Source organism: Nanorana parkeri, unplaced genomic scaffold (assembly GCF_000935625.1).
Source record: "Nanorana parkeri isolate BGI_ZX_2015 unplaced genomic scaffold, ASM93562v1 scaffold1346, whole genome shotgun sequence".
NCBI classification, from domain to species: Eukaryota; Metazoa; Chordata; class Amphibia; order Anura; family Dicroglossidae; genus Nanorana; species Nanorana parkeri.
In genome coordinates, this window is record NW_017307614.1 from 191270 (window position 1) to 213899 (window position 22630).

Genomic DNA, 22630 nt, shown 5'->3' on the forward strand with positions numbered 1-22630 from the left:
TCCTGCAGGGCGCCCAGGTCATACTCAGGAATGTGAGAGTAAAGATCTCTGTAGTAGGTATGGAACTCCTTTAGAATAAGAGGGGGGTCCGTTACCCTCATCCCTGTGGTAGTCAGAATGGCTGGAATGTTAGTTAGTGACCTCTGTTCCGCTACCAACATTGCTAAGAGTTTACCGTTTTTGTCCCCTTTTTCAAACAAATTTTCCCTTGACAGCCGCCAGGAGCACTGCGTCAGCCCCACATGATGCAAACTAATGGAACGCCTTGCCTTCTTAAGTGCGGCCACCGTGGATTCGCCAGGGGAGTCTGCATATGCCGCTGCGCAACATGCTTCCTCATCCTGGAGTAATGTAAGGGCAGCACTCTGCTCCCTGCGAGCTGCCTTAATACCAGAAATATATTCTCCCCTGGTGGTAGCTTTAAAGGCGTCCCAAACCACAGGTGCCGACGCTGTGCCCACATTAACGTGCCAATAGATCAGCATTGCTGCCACTCCCTCCTCCCGCAGCCACTCAGGTGAAAACTTCCTGCCTCCGGGCACTGAAAAAGTAATAGACAGTGGGACATGGTCCGACAGGCCACCAGGTAAGTATGCAGCCCCAGACAACATACCCAGCATGGCCTGGTTACCAAACGCCATATCTATCCGGGCTGAGGAGCCATGGACATGAGACAGATGGGAATAAGTTCTGATACCAGGGTGCTTCCGCCTCCACACCTCTTCCGACGTAGCAGTCTCGGCCTAGGACCTTAATTCAGTACCCGGCGGCCGAGCCGGGTTAGTGGAGTCCAGGATATTATTAAAATCCCCTGAAATTAGAACGGGCAGTGGGAGGTAGGGAGCAAGTTTGTCCAGGATGGTATACAAAATCTGCACATGAAATAGCGGTGGTATATACACACTGACCACCGCTAGCTGAGTTGCTTGGATATCAAGTACCACAATTGCAAACCGCCCGCCAGGGTCTGTGACTGTATGTAGAACAGTACATGGAAGCGATCTACTAATGAGCACTGAGGCGCCCCGGGAATACGTGGAATAGGTTGCATGCACCATCCTCTGTATCCAGGGGCGTCTCAGCGCCAACACCTTACTACCATCCAGATGCGTCTCCTGCAGCATTACTATATGTGGGTTCAGTTGCTTCAAATAGTTACATACCATGGATCTCCGTACATTCCAGGATAACACTTTAATGTCATCCAACCCCATCACATCTGCCAATACACATGAATGAATGTCACTCCTTCTCGGTGTAGGCGAGATTTGGGGCGACACACAACCCCCCAGTACCAAAAATTAACCACAAAACCCCTCTTCCCTGGGGAACATAGTAAACTTAACAATAACATTGTCCAGAGAAGTTTAGACCAAAAAACAGTCAGGGATACCCCACCTAAGCTAAGGGGTGTATCCTAGGAACATGGACAAGTGTTCAGCAGCGATGAAAAATCGTACAAAAAGAAAAACAAACTCAAAAAATCGTAGGTGTCCAGCTGTTGAGGGAGCGAGCCATCGCCCCCACATTGTATGATAGACGCTGTGGAAGACCGGATAAGACACCTCTAGGTCTAGCATATTATATCTGTGATAGTGCATTCAAGACATACCCACCATCCCCAGTCCCTGCGGTCTCTTCGGTCGTTGACGATACCCAGCCCCAGTCGGGCAATGCAGCATCTGTCCCGGAGCGATGAAAAAGCAGGATAAAAGAAAAAGGACAAAACTGGAACCAAAAAATAACAACTGTAGAACTTGAGGCCCACATGAAGCGCAGCCCAATAGGATAATCAAGCAGTGCTTGGCCACTGGTCGTTGGCCTCGGTCGGCAAGCAGTGCAGGAGTAGATCAGCAGGACGAGCCAATATCTGGATATTCCAAAAGTTTCCCATGCAGGCCAGATAGGGTACGTATCAACAGGAAACGGCTGCTGGGGAGGACTCAGTAGCGGATCCAGGCGAATCAAACATGTGGACCGTGCCAGAGTGGGGAACCCTCACTCTACTCGGATACAGCATGTTGTATTGGATGCCTCTTTCTCTGAGCCGGCGTTTCACCTCCACAAAGGTTCTGCTCCGCCTAGTCAGGAAATAGGTGGACGGAGGCATTCTCATGGCGAAGGTCCGGACGCGTTCTGGTAGCCGCCAGTATCCTGTCCCTGTAATTGAGAAGGCGCGCCAGAAAAGGTCTTGGTGGTGCCCCAGGGACGGGCTTCCCAGTGGGCACCCTATGCGCCCTCTCCACCACAAAGGTGGGGGGCAGCTCCTCCAGGGCCAGCACAGATTTAAAGAAGGCCTCTGCAAATTGAGCAGGCCTCTGGCCCTCCGCTCCCTCAGGCAGGCCCACTATTCGCACATTATTGCGCCGCATTCTATTTTCGGAGTCATCTACCTTTGCTGCCAGCGTCTTCACAGTGCGTTGCAGGTCTTGTATGACAGTAGCATGCTCCTGGACCGAGTCCTCCACCCCAGACACCCGTGCCCTGAATTTTGTCCAGATCATGTCTGATCAAGGTGCACTCCACCGGCAGATGATCGATTTGGGCCGTGAGGGCGATTTTACAGCCCTCTATGGCCTCCAGGATAGATTTTGTTTCAGCCCTCTCCTTACTTGCTTTCGGTGTGGAGACGGGCTGCTCCGGAGGGGCCAGCGCCGCTTCAGCAACGCCTGCAGCTTCTCCCTCCATGCACAGGGTCCGGCGTGAGCACTCAGAGGGAGCAGGGGACGGAGGCAAGATGGCGGCGGTGGGACACGAGGCCGCACGATGGGATCTTCTCCAGCCTCTTTTTGGAGTGTTGCCATGCTTGCCAGACCTAGAGGGCATATCCCCCCTGCTCCGGACATCCACCGGAGCTCGGGTGAGTAATACAGAAGCCGAATCTGCAGGATTAAAGCCGGATAAAGCTCAATGTAGCGGCGGAGCTCCCTCAGACACGTCCGCGCTGCTTCACATCCCGGCCACGCCCCCATCACTGTTTTTTGATGAGGGATATTATTGTTTGACCTTGATTTAAAAATTCTAGTTGCCTAGTAACATTGCTTATCCTGTGTCATCAAGAACCACTAACCTGAAACAAGCATAGAGCCAGTGAAGTCAGACAACCCTGTTGACATGTTTGTTCTGTGTCAATGACTGAGGACGTTTTGAAGCCAGTTAACAAGACTTCTAGGCAATTAGTATTTTCAGAAGGAGAAGTCAGTATTACCCTTCATATTTCTCTTAGCATAGCTTTGTGCTCTCTGAAAATTAGGGTGAATGACTGGTCAAAAATGTAAATAGTTGGGGTTTTTTTTTTGCTTTGTTTAATCTGAAAACACTGAGAGACTTTTGTTCTGAGCAGTATAAGTGTTGTCAATCCCTTTTGGGGTTTTGTTGATATAAAAGAAGTGAATGATGACTGTGTAACAGATACATAGGGGAAGTACAGAGGAGGTGACAGAAGAACACAGCATTCTATATAGAGAAGTGATTTGAGTGACACAGGGTAGTCTGTCTAATGCAACATTTTAAAGCTATATTGTTTGTATTAATAATTTTAAAAAAAGTATTTTGTATGATGTGTATTTCTTTTTTTAATCAGGAATGCTAAGTATACGTTTTATATTTGCTTTTTGCTGGGGGCAACCTTTAACTAAGGTCACCAACTTTAGGTTCAGATAACAGCATTTCTTGTTAATAGACTCAAATAAGGAATTCCAGCTCTGATTACATGCTTGTAAGCACCTGTATTTAAAATTTGACTTAAGCAATGCATGTAATCTAATCTTCCTGTTATTCAAGTATATATATACAGAGATCTCTGCAGATTGTCTATGTTAGAATCCACTGTGTGGCAGTAATGTTGTCGTATCACTGGCACATGGAATGGATAGATAATAATATTGCGTAATTTTATATAATTTGTTCTATTTTTGGGAGTTCTTTCTGAGATGCACTATATTGCCATAAGTATTGGGACAGCACTCCAAATCATTGGATTCAGGTGTTCCGTGACATTTATTGCTACTAAATATTCCACGGTCAACTCTTAGTGGTATTATAACAAAGTGGAAGCAACTGGGAACAATAGCAACTCAGTCACAAAGTGGTAGGCCACGTAAAATGGCAGAGCAGGGTCAGCGCATAGTGCGCATAAGTCGCCAACTGTCTGCAGAGTTAATAGCGACACTTCAGATTGGCACAACAACAGTGCGTAGCGAGCTTCATGGAATGGGGTTCCCTGGCTGAGCAGCTGCATCCAATCCTTACATCACCAAGTGCAATGCAAAGCGTCAGATGCCGTGGTGTAAAGCACGCTGCCACTGGACTCTAGAGAAGTGGAGGTGTGTTCTCTGGAGTGACAAATCACGCTTCTCTGTCTGGCAATCCGATAAATGTGTCTTGGTTTGATGGTTGCCAGGAGAACGGTACTTGCCTTACTGCATTGTGCTAAGTGTAAAGTTTGGCGGAGAGGGGATTATGGGGTGGGGTTGTTTTTCAGGGGTTGGACTTGGCCCCTTAGTTCCAGTGAAGGGAACTCTTAATGCATCAGCATATCAAAACATTTTGGACAATTTCATCCTCCCAACTTTGTGGGAACAGTTTGGGGATGGCCCCTTCCTGTTCCAACATGACTGCGCACCAGTGCACAAAGTAAGGGCCATAAAGACATGGATGAGCGAGTTTGGGGTGGAGGAACTTGACTGGCCTACAGAGTCCTGACCTCAACCTGATGGAACACCGTTGGGATGAATTAGAGCAGAGACTGCGAGCCAGGCCTTCTCATCCCACATCAGTACCTGACCTCACAAATGCGCTTCAGGAAGAATGGTTAAACATTCCCATAGACACACTCCTAAACCTTGTGGACAGCCTTCCCAGAAGAGTTGAAGCTGTTATAGCTGGGTGGGCCAACTCAGTATTGAACCCTACGGACTAAGACTGGGATGCCATTAAAGTTCATGTGCGTGTAAAGGCAGGCGGCCCAATACTTTTGGCAATATATTGTATATCTAAAGCATGTTTCTACAAGTTCTTCTATTATGTACAGTATGTATTGCTATGAATTTTTGTGGGTGGAAGGCAATTAATCTTCCAGAATGTTTCCAGAATGTTTTGGGACTTTGCAAGTAAATCCAGACAGGCGTACACAGAACAAAGATGGTGTCCCTGGCCGGAACTGAAACAGACCCGTATTGCTATGAGGCAAAAGTGTTAACCATACTTTATACGAAAAATAAGAAAGGGATCAAGGGTACCAACACGTATCCTGCATGAATGTTTGAAAATTTTCATGCAAGGTGTCTTACATTTTAAATTTCTTTAGCAGAAGTTAAATAGTTGTGGCTTTTGTAGTACAGGAAATGTGAACCAAAGTGAGCTGGATGGGTTCATATTACATCTGTTATTTTGCCACAGGATGATCACAAAGAGGAAAATGATATGGCTGCCAAACGCGCTGCTCTGCTGGAGAAGAGGCTTCGGAGAGAGCGTGAAAATCAGCAAAAGAAAATGGAGCAGGAAATGGAGCAAGAGATGAAGAAAGAAGAGGCCAGGTAAGAACAGAGGACCTTTTACAGGTGTTATCTACATAGAAAAAGGCCCCTACCTAAAATAAAGCTCAACTCTGGGTTCAATAACCCTACCAGTACAGTCATGTCTGCAGCATCCAGGCTTCATTTTGTGAATGGTCAGGCGGAGACTTGACTGCATCACTGGGGTCCATGAGACCTACACCACTTACATCCAAGTGGGCCAGAAGTGCAGCAGGAGCAGTACTTGCCCTGGCATGTAAACAAGATGATTTGCCTAATGTAGAAGAATGTCTACATGTGAAGGGGAGTAGGGAGTTGGAAGAGTGGCTTTTGAGGCAACAGAATGTATAGCTGCATGAATGTTTGTTTTTAGCTTTGGGTAAAGTGGGAAGAAATATCAACCCAGTTAGGTTTGCTATTGACAGTGACAGTGGTTACTAGGAACAACAGTGAGAGGCAATCCAGATTTTTGAGTTGCCACTGCAACACTAGAGGGGATATCTTCCATTTGGGACACTTGTTGCTGTGACAATTGTGTAAGAGGGTATTTTCCCTCACTGTGAAGAGGTTTTTCTCTAACTTAAGTGTCTATGAGAAAAAAAAACAACAACTGAGAGGGCGTTAACTATCTCCTACTCTGTCTAAACCTAAAACATGGTTTTGGATATACTTTTATTCAGTTCATTAAGCAGTTAAAGAAAAAAAAGCATGCTTATTTGCTGTGCAACATGAAAAGAACCTCTATAGCTTCTATATACTGTGTATTTATTTAGAACATGTAGCTTTTACCTTACGGTAACATCAAAGATACTTGCAGGTAATCTATTCTTCGGTGCCACTGTCTACTGAGAATTACTGAAAAGCTTCTGGTGGCAGAAGAACCGCTTTAATGAAATTCAAGCAATTCTGTTTATCTTAAAGCGTATTTCTACTTTTGCAGTCAAATTTAAGAAAACCCCTCTGTTTTTTTTTTTTTTCTTAACTCTCAAGTGTTTCTTTGAAGGCCTTTGTGCAGGTTCCAAGCTACTCTGAGCAGTTTGCTAGTCAAACTGAGTTTCTTCTCGTTAACACACAATGCCTCCAAGCCTTTAGCCCTTTATTAACACAGACCGTGTTCAAATCTAGTTTAGAACTGATAATGAAATCTGCTAGCACCATACAGACAGGGTTAAATAGAGTGAGCTTAACTTCGCATAGCCCCCTCTTTAACATTACATAGGAGGGAGGCTAGGATGGATTTTTTAAGCACGTAAACAGCATTTGTCTATATATTTTTTAAAGTATTCAATGTGGATGTGATAGTATAACAAACGCATAGTAGGTGTTATCCCAATTTGTCTGTAAAAGGATAAGCGATTGCTGCCAGATTTAGCACCCTGATGAAGGGGATTCTGAATGGGTGACTTTGGTTTTGTCTTTGGTGTGTTCTGACAATTGGCAGGCATGGGAACACCCGGACTGCATAAGCATGCATGGCATTCTCAGAGCACCAAAGATTTCAGAAGTATTTGATTTGGCATCATGGTCCACAAATAATGCTTGGATGAATAACGGATGCTTTAGGTCTGTCTGAACAATTTCAGTACCTGGTCTGAAGTTTTGATTGGAATTAAAATTTACCTTATGATATATTGCACTGTGCAATAATTAGATTTATCAATTAACGTTTGTTGAAGGAGCGGCAGGAAAATTGTCAACCACATAGTCACTACAGCCAATCATTTGCAGTCAATAGCTGACAGGGGAAATTCCTCCATCCATGTTCTTTAGCTGGATGGGGGAATCAAGTAGTTTATCACAGGCTGAACAAGAAAAATGTTAAGGTGTATGCCAGTGGCGTCACCCGGGTGACACCATTGGAGAGGTGACACCAAAAGGACTGACAGTCCTTTTGGTGTCACCCCCTCTGAAAAGTCGGGCACTCGCTCATGGATCGAGAGTCCAACAGTTGCACGAGAGAGCAGGGGACCGACTGCATACCTTATCCCGCTGGGTGAACGTCCTCTCCTCTCTCTGCCAACGTCCATCACCAAGATGGCCGCCAGCAGGTGTCACCAAGATGGCTGCATGCGTGACGTCACAGCGGGGTGACACCTGGCCTCGGGATGCCCCTGGTGTATGGCCAGGTTTATTCTGCCATAGCGTGCAAGTATTGCTCATTTTGGCAAATGCTCCTGTGCCCCACTCCCCTCCACTTCCGTTCTGCTTTAAAACATGCTTCAGCCTCAGTCCGGGAGTGCCAAGTACAGATCTTTAAGTAAACTTGTGAGGATAGACATTTGGGATCAGCATTTGTTGACTTTTTAAAATGTGCAGGTAAACTGGCTGTCATCCTCCTAGCACAGGGTAGGAAGTGCAACCTTCATCCAACCTTCCCTCTTATATTCAAAACTAACAAAAAATATAAAAGTAACATTTTGGCTGGCTTAACCATATTTAACATAATAAACACCATCTTACTTTTTGCTTTGATGTGTGTGTGGATTTAAAGTGTATGTAATCCTAAACAATGTACTCTTATTTGCTCCTTTGTAGTTCGTGAAATAAACCATTGAAAGACTTTTGTTATATCTGTTCCAGAAAACTAAAACAAAAAAAACCTTTTGATCCTTCCAAAAATCTAGTCTGGTGACGTAACTTCCTGTGTTACTCTGCTACTGCTATACAGTACTGTCATCAGTTAAGATTATTCCCAGTTCTCTCTGTGAACTACAGAACACCTCCACCTATGTTATAGAGATGAGCGTAAGGGGACAGGAAATGTGTTAATGGCAGGATCACCAGGTGAAAAAAGGAAACCTAATGCAACCACCATAATGGTGGTTAATTCTGCAGCATTTTTATTACATTGCGTTCTTGGGTTTAGATAAACTTTAACCCTTCTTACAATTGTAATATATAACATTGAGCTGGTCATTATTGAAACAGTACTATTGGTAACTAAACGTGTTATTTCTACAGAAGAAAGTCGGAAGAAGAGCGAAATAAGAAAGAAGATGAGAAGGCTAGACGAGAGTATATCAAACAGGAATACATGCGCAGGAAGCAGCTCAAGTTAATGCAAGACATGGATTCTGTTATAAAACCTCGAATGAACCTTAGCAAGTCTAAAAAGCCTCGACCCAAATCCATCCATAGAGACCATCAGGCTGAATCACCTAGAACACCCACTGGGGGCCCTCCAGGTACATAAACTGTACTATAGAGGTATTTAAAAGCATGAATTCACTGAACAGAGACGGTCTCACCACTGTATTGGCACTCTACTAAAATGTTTCCCAACTTACACACTTTTTGGCTGTGTTTTTTTTTTCTATACGTAAAAAACAAACCTTTTGCCCAAGTTACATAATGCTTCTGTTAAAACAAAGTAAACATAGTACACATATGTATTCTGTACTATTGGCCCCTTAAGAGATGTATTAAAGGAAAACGCAGAAGACCTGGCTCTGTACAGTGAACAGCTCTCAGGGCTTATGGATATTATTTATCATGTTTGAAATGTGTTTGAATCAAAGTTGTAGGCAATAGAACCTGACAAGGCAGAATAAACAGTTCTTTGTTTTTATTTGGGTTGCTCTTGCGTTTTGTGAACATGTGTTTTTCCCTTTTAGGCATATTTCACACCCATTTATGCCACAGGTACATATAAAATGGCACTTCTAAAGTTAAAGACTTAGATATTTTAAACGAGAAGCCCAGCACCAAATTTGCTCACTAGATGCCTCAATAGATGTAGAAATTAGAGCGCTGCATGGTGACTCTTCTGTCAGGAGGCTTGTGTTAAAGCTCATGTATTGCTGGGTAAAGTGTTATTAGACCCTGCATTATAAAAAACAAACGCATAACTGTAGCTGCAAATCTTACATCACCATGGTTTCCTGTCCCCTTTTTTGTGGAGCTTTTAAAGAATAGTCGCATATACTTCAAATTGGTTGGCCTTTCGGACAGGTTCACACCTGGGCAATCCGTGACCGCGTGGCAATCGTGCACGATACTGCGCGGATTGTCGCGTGGTCACGTAGTCGCCCAGCGGTGACGATCGCACTGGTGGTACCATTATTAATATTATTTTCTAATGGCACCCCAGTCGCGCCGGGCGGATCGCGGACAGCCGCGCACCATGTATCACAAAAAAACGTACATGTACCTTTTTTCTGCGATTTGCCACGTGAATGTACCCTATTGAAATTAACGGTGCCGCGCAGCAATCATGTCCCGGATCGCCTTAATCTGCACTACTTTCATAAACTATATAATGCCATGCCCTTATGCAGTCTTTAAAGAATAATCGGCCTTTGCAAGCCTAGTGTGTGGAGTTTCTCCTATGCCTTGCAGGGTCTGCACGGACCACCCTGATGTGCATGCTCCCAACCAGGATCGAACCTACACATGTTGCTTTAGCAGGGACACATGTGCAGTACAGGTCTCTGGTGCCCCAGTGCAGTACGGCACACTACCTCTACTGCACTCTGGTGCTGGGTTGGGCAGATGATAAGAATGTTCGACTGAGTGTGAGCAGAGTAAAAGGAATCACTGGATATAGAGTCCAGAAAAAATTGATTTCTGCTGTGCCTAGGGCGTGCTCCCCGACCTCATGTTGGGGGAAGTGCTGATCTGAGGGACACAGGCAGGAAAAACTCAATGCAACATAAAAGTAAAAATAAAATGTATATTGATCTGCAGTTAGGTGGACCCTAATGCAAAGAGCAGTATAATAACCGTTTAATACTACTTTAAGACTATGGAAAGACTTGACTGTCCATTGCCTGGTCACAGGTTCACTTTAGGTTAGTTATAAGGTAAATTGCAGTATAATATTTATCACTTCATTTTCTTCTCTTCTGCAGTGTCTACTTTATCCCTGGCCTCTCTGAATGCAGGTGACAATGAAAGTGTGAACTCTGATAAAAGAACGCCAAGGTAATACTCTTTTGACAGCAGCTGTGTAACTATACATCACTAAAAGGGATCATGGGGTTTGGAGTCCCCAGTATAATAAGTTCAACAAACAGAAGAAATATCAGGGGTCTATCCTAACCTGCTCGGCACCTGCTCGGATCCAGGGTTTGACAGCTGGCAGCTCTGCTCTGCTCACCGCTCGGCCATCCTGAATGTCTCTGCTCCCTTCTCCGCCCCTCCGTTGGCCATTTCTCCTCGGATCCCCGCTGCCTCAGCCCATACAGGTGGGGGAGAGCAGCGGGGATCGGAGGAGAAATAGATCCCGTGTACAGAAGACTGTCAGGGAAACTGTTCTGGTATAAAGAGACCATGAACTTATAGCAGAACGGTAAAAGCCACTGACATATGACATACTGACATAGCCAGCTGCAAGCGGTTGTGTTCCGCCGTATGCCATATGTCGGTGGCAGCTGCCAGAGGGTTAATACTACTTCTTTTTTTTTTTTTTTTTAATCCGATAATTTTTATTCATTTTTCGATATTATAAAGTACAAAAACAACATACAGAAACAAAAGGGAAAAGAGAAGGAGTAACCATATCTTTAAGGATCACAAAATGTAATTCGACAAGAGCATACCGCCAGCCAATTAAAGAGCACGTTAGATATTGGTTATTGTGAGAGCTTCGTGAACACACTACATGAACATCGCAACGTAAATATCTGTCACTCCACCATGTATTCAAGGGTTGTACATGTTTGACAAAGTAATGGGGTGCATACCGCTAGGGTCGCTAGGAAGCAGATGTGGACTCCATCTACGCAGAGATGTCCTGCCCACGATATGTCAACCAGTTATCCCATAGGGAGTGAAACTGGGTCAGGGTACCCCTTTGTTGTTAATACTACTTTAATTCTTACCTGCCCTGCCTCCTGTGCCACTAATCTCCGTTCTCTAGAAGAGCAACACTTGCTCAAAAATCTCTAGCACCTGATACTTCATGATTGGGGAATGCCAAGTTCCCTCTACACTCTGTGGCTCCTTCTGCTGGCCCCTACTAAGCGACCATTAGTACAGAACACAATAGTGACGTAGGGGCCTGCAGAATGACCTACACCATGCCAGCTTGCAGTGAGAAAGCCAGGTATTTGACAAACCTAGAAGTGTTGCGGATGCAGCGTATTCTACAACAAGCTCATCTCCAAGGGAGTGAAAAATGGTGGAACGGGCAGTGGGCAGCTAAGTAGTAATCCTTGCCTTTGTAGGAAGGGCTTTTTAATATTTGTTTTTAGCTTAACAACAGAGTTGCTTTAAGCTGAAAACCATTTAGAGTAGCAACGGTCGCACGCCTTCCATATACCTGCCGATTTATTGTACGATCGCGGTATCACCCGTGATTATCGTACGATAATCGGCAGGTGTATGGGCACCTTTACACTTGCACACCTCCATAAAATCCGGGATTTTGTAGGATTGGAGTCAGGTGTATGATTAACGAATTATACCAAGCAGGTGCTAATCATCAATTTCATAGGTAGGTTGAAACAGTCATTAACTGAAACAGGATCAGCTGTGTAGGAGGTTTAAACCTGGGTGAGGAACAGCCAAACTCTGCTACAAAAAAGTGAGGTTGTGGAAGGCCATTTCATGTCACAGGTCATACACAAGGCTAGGCTGAGCACAACATAAAACTGGAGCAGACAGAATGTGGAGCAGTTGCCCATGGCTACCAACCAGTGGTCGGCCAAGGAAACTTAATGCAGCAGATGAAAGACACTTCATTCTTACTTCCCTTCAACATTGGAAGATGTCCAGCAGTGCCATCAGCACTGAACTGGCGAAAACCAGTGGGACCCAGGTACACCCATCTACTGTCTGGAGACATCTGGCCAGATGTGGTCTTCATGGAAGAATTGCGGCCAAAAAGCCACACCTCTGACGTGGAAACAAGGCTAAGCGACTCCACTATGCACGAAAACATAGGAACTGGGGTACAGAAAAATGGCAGTAGGTGCTCTGGACTGATGAGTCAAAAATGTGAAATATTTGGCTGTAGCAGGAGGCAGTTTGTTTGCCGAAGGCGGTACAATAATGCATGTCTGCAGGCAACAGTGAAGCATGGTGAAGGTTCCTTGCAAGTCTTGGGCTGCATTTCTGCAAATGGAGTTGGAGATGTGGTCAGGATCAATGGTATCCTCAGTGCTGAGAAATACTTATCGATCATGCCGTTCTATCAGGGAGGTGTTTGATTGGCCCCAAATTTATTCTGCAGCAGGACAGCGACCCCAAACAGGCAGCCAATGTAATTAAAAACTATCTTCAGCGTAAAGAAGAACAGAAGTCCTGGAAGTGATGGTTTGGTCCCCACGGAGCCCTGATCTCTGCATCATTGAGTCTGTATGGGATTATATGAAGAGACAGAAGGATTTGAGGCAGCCTACATCCTCAGATGATCTGTAGTTGGTTCTCCAAGTTGTTTGCAACAACCTACCTACCGAGTTCCTTCAAAAACTGTGTGCAAGTGTACCTAGAAGAATTGATGCTGTTAGGAAAGCAAAGAGGGGGGGGGGGGTGATTTAAACCAAATATTGATTTGATTTCTCTTCTGTTCATTTACTTTCCATTTTGTTAATTGATAAAAATAAACTATCAACACTTTTATTTTTGAAAGCATTCTTACTTTACAGCATTTTCTCCCACCTGCCTAAAACTTTTGCACAGTATTGTTGTATTCTGCAATTTGTCCCATTTATCATGATGCCAAAACTGTTTCTAGAACAAAGCATAGCAACGTTTTCATCTTTTTAATTTTGCGTATGCTGTGTGTTTTTTTAGTTTTACACTACAAAAAAATGAACAAAATGAAATAGATTGGACTTGCTGCTGTTCTTAACTAACATGCATTATTTTTCAGCCCATTCAGGTCGGAGTCTGTGGAGGGATTTCCATCGCCTGGCCGCTGTGGCAGTCGTAATGGCGAAAAAGATTGGGAGAATGCATCTACTACTTCTTCAGTAGCATCTGCAACAGAGTATACAGGTGAGGAATGTGTGTGTACACAGAATATGTGGATTTTCCTTTTCTGTTCTAGTATGTTTAACCATTCTACATGTTCATATAACAATGGTCATCTCTTGCCCACAGGACCAAAATTATACAAAGAGCCCAGTGCAAAATCCAATAAATATATCATCCAGAATGCTATTTCTCATTGTTGTCTGGCTGGCAAAGTTAATGAAGGTCAAAAGAACAAGATATTGGAGGTTAGTAGCTCATGTAGAAGCTCTTGGATAGGATAAGTAATTTTTTTTTAATTTTAAGATCACACATACACTTACTTTATTTTGTTGACTGATGCAGGGCTTGAAAAATCCTCTCACCTGTGACGAGAGAACGCTGGGGCCCGACGAGTAGCTTCCCATCATTTAATTACAAAGGCCGGCCAGGAGCTTTACATTCAAGCGATCGGGCGTCTCTAGAGACGCCCGATCGATTGTATTAGCAGCAGCTGTCATTGCCGGTCCCGAGATCTGCTGTGCCCGGTGCAGCCGGGACTGGCACGGCTGCTCTGTGACAGGAGATCAGTACACGATCTCCCTTTTGAGCTCCTCTCCAGTCCCTGAATGCAGGACGTGATGTATATTACATCACTTCCGCATTCTGCTGTCACTCTCCAGCTTCCGAAGCTGGTGAAGCAGATCTCTGCTTCCTCAGCTTCTCTGGGGGTCCCTAGGTGACATTAGGGGTCTTGGAGACCCCTGATGTCTCCATAAAGAGTGCCTGTCATGTAAATTGGCTATCACATGGGCTTCTTAGTCCCCTATGTGATAGAAATAGAATTAAGTGTAAAAAAATGAAAAAGAGTGATAAAAAAAATTAAAGAAGCATTAAAAAAAAACAAAACACTAAAGTGCCCCGCCCCCCACATACACACAAACATGCGTCCGGTGTGCCCACGTGTGAAAACGATGATTGTGCCTATTGTGCCACACATGTTACATGTCGCCACGAACGTCGGAGTGTGAGCAATAATTTTAGGGCCATTAATCACTGATAACACTAAACTGATGAGCAGTAAGCGTTTAAAGCGTCGCCTATGGACAATTTTTGTTGTGGTTGTTTTTTGCGATTTTGCAGGCACGCGCAATTTTAAGGCTCGACATGTTTGGTGTCTATTTACCCGACGTGATTACAGTCCATGTACCCATTGCACTCCGGACCGCATATACGTCGGTAGTCGACGGATGGCCATCGCCACAGTGATGTGTTCTGCCTGATGAAGGGGATCCTGTGTGACCCCGAAAAGTCGCACTAAGTTTGCTATGCTATCTTTTTGAATGTACTTCAATAAATAGACGTATTGTATCTGCTATTGGAGTGCCGGTGTCCATATTCTTTTGTATTTGCCCAACGTGACCCCAACTTTTTTATATTTTACCAAAAATATGGGTAAGAATAAATGTTTTTTAACATAACGTAGGGAAAACATCCCTCCGCTGCCCCCCCCCAGTGTTGCATGACGAAATAAACGTCAGTCAAAGTACCGCATCGCTGAATACTGAAAAATGGGCTGGCCAGGAAGGGGGTCTAAACACCTGGTCTAGAAGTGGTTAAAGCAGTGAATTTAACATCCACCAAACATTCCCAGGTAATTAATCATTCCCTGTAATTAACAACACTTTAAAAAAATATTCACTGCATGTGAATCTTCCTTGTGCATGTCAAGACTGTCAACAGAAGACCACAATACCTTCCCCTTCAGAATTGTTGTCTGAGCAGCCTCTGAGTCTTTAAGGCCTGGTTCACACGTGGGCGTTTTACAGCGCGTTCCTACACGCTGTAAAACGCTCAACATGTGAAAACCAATGATTGCCTATGGGAATGGCTCCCACCTGGGCGTTTTACAGCACGTAGGAACGCGCTGCAAAACGCCCTATGCCCAGAGAAGTACAGGAGCTTCTTTTGGGGCGTTTTGCCGCGCGCTGCCATTGGTATTCCCGAGTGTAGATCGGGGTTAACAAAGCAGTAACCCCCGAGCCACACTCGGGAATACAGCGTACAGGACTTACCTTGTCCGCGATCCCCGCTGTGTCTTCGGCGGCTGCTGACTTCCGGGTTCCGTCCCTTGCGAGCGGCCTCGTCGCACGGGGGCGGAGCCGGCGGGAAGTTTAAAAGTGAAACTAAAAAAAAAATCATAATTTTTGTTTTTTTTTAAAATAGAGAAAATAAAGGAAAAAAACAAAAAAAAAACCATACCGCCAGTGAAACGCGCGTTTCACTGAACGAAAAAACGTGGAAAAAAAACGAGCTGAAAAACGAGCATTAAAAAAACGCTCAGGTTTGAACCCAGCCTAAATGTAGAAGTCTTATCTAAAGAAAGGTTCTCATAAATGACAGCAGGATGTGATTACCCCTAAGTAGTTGCAGGCACCTGTCATAACTCCCAGGCCGATAGAGATCATTTTGGCCTGTAACTTCCACCAGTGCTGTACCTTGTCTAGGATCCCTAAGACACCCTATGGCTACTAAAATGAATCCTGATGCATAAACTGTTCCCAGCAATTCAATATCCGTTTGAGAAGGCCTTTATTAAGAAATGGGCTTTTTCCACAGTTTGTCCAGTCTTTTATTTTTATTCCGTTGGAGGATACCTCAATATTTAAGGATCCCATAGACAAATATTTAGAGACTCTCTCCAAAGTCTTGTTTATATTAGGAGGTTATTCAACCTGCCATGGCCATAATGGTAGTCTGTCAAACATTAGGAGCATGGACTAAAGTTATGGCAAGGGATCCAGCTTTACTCCATACTAATCCTTTATAAAGGGATTCGAGGTCATGACAACAGCCCTGCACCACTGTGTAGATGGGCCGCTAGTGGATATCTCCTGTCTTTTTTCCCGTATCAATCAGCTATATGTTAACATGCAGAGACTTCTGTGGTTGAAAAACAAACAAAATATAACTGTGTGGAATTGTTTGAAATTGTTCTGCACATCTGAGACACACAAATTCTAGCTAATTGAAAGGTTGGTGCTTTCAAAGTTTAATTGGTTTCCTTACTACAAATTCTAACTCTAGAATTCTAGAGGTTTGGATGTTCCCATCCATATTTACATATTTCATCACTTCTTGCATTTACCATAGTATAAAATAAATTACAAATCCAGCTAGGACAGTAGGAACCCCTCATAATGGCCAAAGCAGGTTTTTGAGAATCCAAGAAATATAAGGAACTGTCAGGGGGTATACCTCTTTAACATCTACCAAAAACTGCAACATCGGTTATGGATGGGCTAAACTTTTCCGTTGGTTTTTCTGTCATACATTTAAACTAATATTTAAGAAAATTAAAGATGTTAAATCTGAAAATATCATTTCACATAACACAACATGCTTTGTTTTGTATGGGTATGAATGAGCCGTGTAAAGAAAAGAAAATGCCCAACTCACCCTTATAGCAACAACTTGAGACAGGTGCAAGATCAGCATGCTCCCACACACCCCGAATGGCAGTTGTGAATAAAAGGTGATCAGCAAAAAAAAAAAAATGCTTAATTTTATCTTTAAAAAACAATGTATACCGATATCAGAGTACTGTGTTCCAAGGCGGGCAACAGGTTTCAATCCAATTGGTCTTTATCAAATCCCTATGCCTCATGTCCTATATTCTGATCAGCTTTTGCTTGCAATTATGTATGGATGAGCATCATTTAACCTTGTATAGACTTTGTTGTGCTTGTATGGTTCATTGATCTATTTTGTTGTCAGCAGTTATGCTTCTGTATTTATTTTAGTGTAACTTTTTCTTACTATTACAGGAAATGGAGAAATCCAACGCCCACAATTTCCTGATTCTCTTCCGCGACTCAGGATGCCAGTTCCGATCAGTGTACACCTACTATCCAGAAACCGAGGAGATTAATAAGCTGGTGGGAATTGGGCCACGTTCCATATCCCGGAAAATGATTGATGGCCTCTATAAGTATAATTCTGATCGTAAGCAGTTCAGCCACATTCCAGCCAAAACCATGTCTGCTAGTGTTGACGCTGTGACCATCCACAGCCATCTATGGCAGGCTAAGAGACCTGCCACCCCCAAAAAACTTCTCTCTCCCAAGGCATAGCAATGACAGGCAAAGAAAGGACCCGCCTGATATTTTCCTGACATGAATCATTACTTATTGCCAATGAGACCCTTGGATGAACACAGACTCTTCCTATGGCTGTCTACACACAACTGGAATGTAGGACAGTATTGACAAGGGGCGGGAAAGGGTGGGGAAAGAAAAGGGATGTGGGAGGGAGGTTATTTATCACAAAACTTTTTCATTCACTTATATGGGATGGTAAGCTGTATGTTTGTGTGAATTCAAAGCGCACGTGCGATTTTAACGTTCAACAATGAAGCACTGACATTTGTCCTTCGTCGATGAGTGGAATGACTTGACATCTCCAGCCTTATATGTTTTTTATTTTTTTTTAATTCCATGTTTGCGTGTGTGCAAGATGATATTGAGTCAGTTGGATTCTATTTTTGTTTTGCTAATTGGGGAAGTGTTTAACCAGTTTAAAAGGCTAACGGTTCACTGCCAGAATGGGTCACAGTCTGTTCCTCAGCAAGGATTGCTGACCTCTGAGCTCCATGGCAGTGAGAGGCTGGAGAAATGGACCAGCTTACCTCAAAATAGTAAAGCCAGTAAGCATGTATTTGGATAAAAGCATCACCAATTTTATATTTGTTTTCAGGCTGAAAGTGTTACAAGGAACTGAATATTTAAGTACTCTCGGTTGACATTCCCAGAATGCATTGTGCGTAGTGTCATTATTTATGCTCTGCATTTTTATTCGAATCACATGACTAAAAGTGACTGTACATGTTTTTTTTCTACTATTGTGTCATTATACTACATTTTTCTTTTTTCATTTTATTCAGCTGTTTAAACTTTTATATTAGATATAGAACCATGGCCTAAACACAGACAAGAACTAGTCTTAACCATTTGCTGCTGTCACTTTAATATCTTCATGTAACTTGTAAGATTTTAGTGGGGTTTAGCATTTCAAAGTACTTAACTGCTGTTCACCTTATCTGTATGTTTGAAAGGTAAGGCTGCCCTCCATGGTGAAGTCACCAAGGTGGGCACTGCAGGATGGATAGGAGTGACACACCATGACTACCCATGTAAAGAGACAGATATGCCACAGAATACTCAACGGTAGAGGTTCTACTTAGCCAAATATATATATATATATATTATGTGCTAAACCTCCTGGGGGACACCAGCAATAAAATTTGAATGCCATTGTAAAGAAAGAGAAAACAGTGTTATGAGTGATAGAGTATTAGACAGCAAATGAGAACACTAATGCTGCAAGACAAGAAGCCGCCATCTTGTCTTGTTCAGTGTATGCACTTTCAAGGATGAAAGAAAAGTGTGATTGTGGGTAGTTTTATTCAGAATTTTTAATTTGGTTATGACTGCTGTTACAAGAAGTATTGTTAAGTATCTCATCATTTTTCGCACACAAATAATGTTTAGCTATTAAAAGTTGTCTGCATAGCAGAAAAATGATATGGTCATCAGCGTTTCCTCTTATGCTTGATCTGTGGGAGTGGATTTGGCACATAACACTACATATTATATGTAAAAGGTGGCTTCCATTCTCCTACCAGACACATTGCTGTTATTGTCAGCTAGTATTACAAAATGATTCCTCCATTTTTCAGACTGATTCTGTAATGCAGGGGTGGGGAACCTCTGGCCCCTCAGCTGTGGTGAAACTACAAATCCCATGAGGCATTGCAAGATTCTCACAGGTATGACGCCCAGAGACAGATGCATCATGGGATTTGTAGTTTTCCCCACAGCTGGAGGGCCGGAGGTTCCCCACCTCTGCTGTAGTGTTACCCTCGTTGTTAGATATATTTCAGGGAAACCTTGATAACCACATGCCATTTTGTTTGGCATTTGTTGCTGATATAGACTCTTTTTTTTCCCTACCACATGGTTTTTAGGAACATAGGAAAGATGTACTGTTAGCCACATTTGGCATTTAGTGTTGCCAGGGAGCTTTTCTAGGCTTCACATGCAAAGATCAGTAATATGGAACAAGTGTCGCCTCCCAGGTTTCTGGATTTGACCTTGTGCACCACAGTGACAATATGAATGATGGCACTTCTGAACCTGTTGCTACTGTACAAATACCCTAGCTATAGGACCATGCACCTTAGAGGGAACATTGAAGGGCTCTGCACTTAAGGATGCGTTTTGGTGTTGATAAACATAAATAAACTGCATGTTGAAAAGATTAAAATGCTAATTGTTTTTTTAAAACTGTTACAAAGGTATAGGGAAAAACTCTTGAGTCATTTATGTTGCTGTTCATTAACCATTTTTGTACTATTTGATCGTTACAATCGGGCCGAGGATTTCTGAAGAAGGTGCTAGACATTCTAGATACACAGAGGAGAATTTATCAAAACTGGAGCAGACGGAAGCTGATTGTTTGCCATGGGCAACTACTCCAGATTCTGTCTGCTCCAGATTTAATAAATACCCACATAGAGATGTAATTCATATGTACCCTGTACATACTGACTCATTTATAAGATTTGGGACCTGCATTGTATACTGAGATGGGACTTTATTCTCATAGATTACTGCCTACTTGTGGCTGTAAAATGCTAAGAAGAGCATGTGACCTTGGTGCCACTGAAAATCATTCAGCCAATGTAGCATTGGTGTGCCAAGCTATTTTTCCCCAATGTTTCAACTAAAATGGCAATTTTATATACAGTATTTTAGAAAATCATTATCATTGTCAACATGATTATTTCTATCCCTTTTCGGACAAAACAAATCTGCCTGACTTAGTTGGATTGCTTTATGTATGCTTAATGAGATTTTCTGAAGGGAATGTAAATACATCAGCTGCCATGTTATTAGTCCTATAGGTAGCCCCATCGGTGTTTTGGCTCACAGCTGTTTTTGTAACACATGGGAAGTAGATTGAAGTTCACACTAAGGTTATCCACAAGATAACTCCTCCCAATGCTAAGATTGAGGTGTGTCTGGCAAATTCAATAATTGTCTGATTTCTTATAACTTTAAGAAATTACTGTGTCAAGATCCTTCCCTCAAAAATACCAGTGTTGACGAACTGCTGCAGCCATGGATCAAGCCATTGTGTACACATAAAAAATTAGGGACCCAACTGTAATCACCATTGTCAAGGCCTTACAGGAAGAGCAGACACATACATAAATGCAGTGAGATCTGCATGGTAGAAGTGGTAGAAGAAATCACAGTGTGATTCGACTAGCCAGTGTCCGTCCACCAAAACCTAAACATTGGGGGGAGTTGACTGAGGATATGAAATGGTTAAATAACGAATGTAAATTCCAAAGCACTACTAGAACTAAGGATAAATCATTTAACCGTTTGACTTGACCAAATAAACTCTCGCCATGTGTGGTCTTTTAAGAAAAATGCAATGAATGTTTGTTTTTTTTCTTTTCATGTTGAAGTACACCTGATGCCTATAATGTCTGACTGGATCAAAAGAAGATTGGGCTGTCTTTGGTGTATCCTAAGGCCCGGTGCAGACCTCCGCGATCCGTGATCGCGCGGTCCTGCACAATGCGGACAGCGATTGCCGCCTGACCTCATTGATTTCAATGGGGTGACATTCGAACGGGAACCGCAGAGAAAAGGTACATGTACTTTTTTTTGCGATACATAACACACGGCTGTTTTAGCCGCGATTGTGTTCGGAAGCACAGGCAGAATCACGGTGGGAAACCACGTAATCCGCCCGGTGCGACCTGGGGTGCCATTAGAAAATAATGGCACCAACAGCGCGATCGGTGCACACCTAGGCGACTCCTAATCGTGCACAATTGCTGCCTGGTGAGGTGTCGCCTACTTGTGCACTGGCCCTAAAATTGACCATACATTATATAATTTGATTGTATTATCTCCCTTAGATCTACCGTTCACTGTGTAGTGCAAGGGCCTGTCTGATTTGATACAAAAGGATTGGACTGTTTAGATTTGTCCTCCTATTGCAGAGTTTTGGTAAATCTAGAGTAGACTGCAATTTGATTTGTATAATGTGCGGCCACCTTTGGGCTGGACATCTTTTACCTATAATAGTGGTTATAGGTAGAGCAGCATTGTACTTTTGTGCTATGCCTACTGAGAGATTGAAGGATGACCATAGACTTTAGACACCTCATGGACATCAGCATACAGGACAATGGACATAAACTATGGCCATCATCCTTACTCAAATTTTGGAAGAAAACTGGGCTTTAGCAACATATCAAATCTGACATATGCATGTGAGAATATGGCAAAATGTGTCTTCAGCTTGTGTTTAGTCCTAGTGCTGATCTAAATATGTGCATAGGAGTTGGGGAGAAGCTGCCCTTTAGAGTTTCTCACTTTGTATTTCTTGAAAAATATTGGCTAACCGTAAAATAGTAGACACATGGACAAAACATTCCTTTTCGAAAAGTGATTAGTATCTACATTTCACTGCAGTTCACTTTTATATGGGCTGCTGGAGTCATCTGTCAAAGTATTAAAACCATTTATTTTAAAAAATAAATGGTTTTAATACTTTGACATTTTCACAACAATTTTAACATGTGCACTGCCTGTTTACAGTAGTATTACTATAATATATGTGTTCCTTCTTCTTTTTTTTTTTTTTTTAGAACCATTTGAGCTTCCAGCAGCAATAGATGATTTTTGTCAGACTGTCAGATTATATTTTATTCACAGAACAAGAACTGAGGTGTTTAATATGCAATGCTGAGAGCAGGTTGTTAGACCATGTATATTTTAACCGGGCTGTCAGTAGTTCAGGATGCTGACTAACTTCTTAGTAAATCCAAAGCTAGGCAGAACTTGGAATGGCTAAAAGAAAGTCATGAGTCTGTGTTATAGTGCCTGTATGTAAATTATATTTAAATCCTCATTGTATAGACACTATTATACTTTTTCAGAAAGGTGGTGCAAAAAGCAGCAATGATGTTAAACATGTAGTAATTTATGGCATCCAATCAAAAATCATCAGATTCCAATCTAATGTTTGGTGATCTGGTTGCTGTGGGTCACATGACATTGAACATCATTATTGCCTTTGTATACTGTCTTATTGTTTGAGCATGTATATTATTGTTATGTACAAATATATTTATA

At 42.9% G+C, this 22630-nt stretch overlaps 1 protein-coding gene across 1 annotated transcript in view; it reads left to right on the forward strand.

Moving 5' to 3' along the window:
- CAMSAP2 (calmodulin regulated spectrin associated protein family member 2) overlaps window positions 1-17678 on the forward strand; it is an 89415-nt gene extending 71737 nt beyond the window's left edge. Inside the window, exons 11-16 of the mRNA XM_018569511.1 lie at window positions 5401-5537; window positions 8478-8701; window positions 10367-10439; window positions 13342-13457; window positions 13563-13681; window positions 17240-17678. Coding sequence (XP_018425013.1) covers window positions 5401-5537; window positions 8478-8701; window positions 10367-10439; window positions 13342-13457; window positions 13563-13681; window positions 17240-17545 — 975 coding nt within the window. The 3' untranslated portion in view covers window positions 17546-17678. The remainder of the gene's footprint in view (window positions 1-5400; window positions 5538-8477; window positions 8702-10366; window positions 10440-13341; window positions 13458-13562; window positions 13682-17239) is intronic.
- Window positions 17679-22630: the final 4952 nt, after the last annotated feature.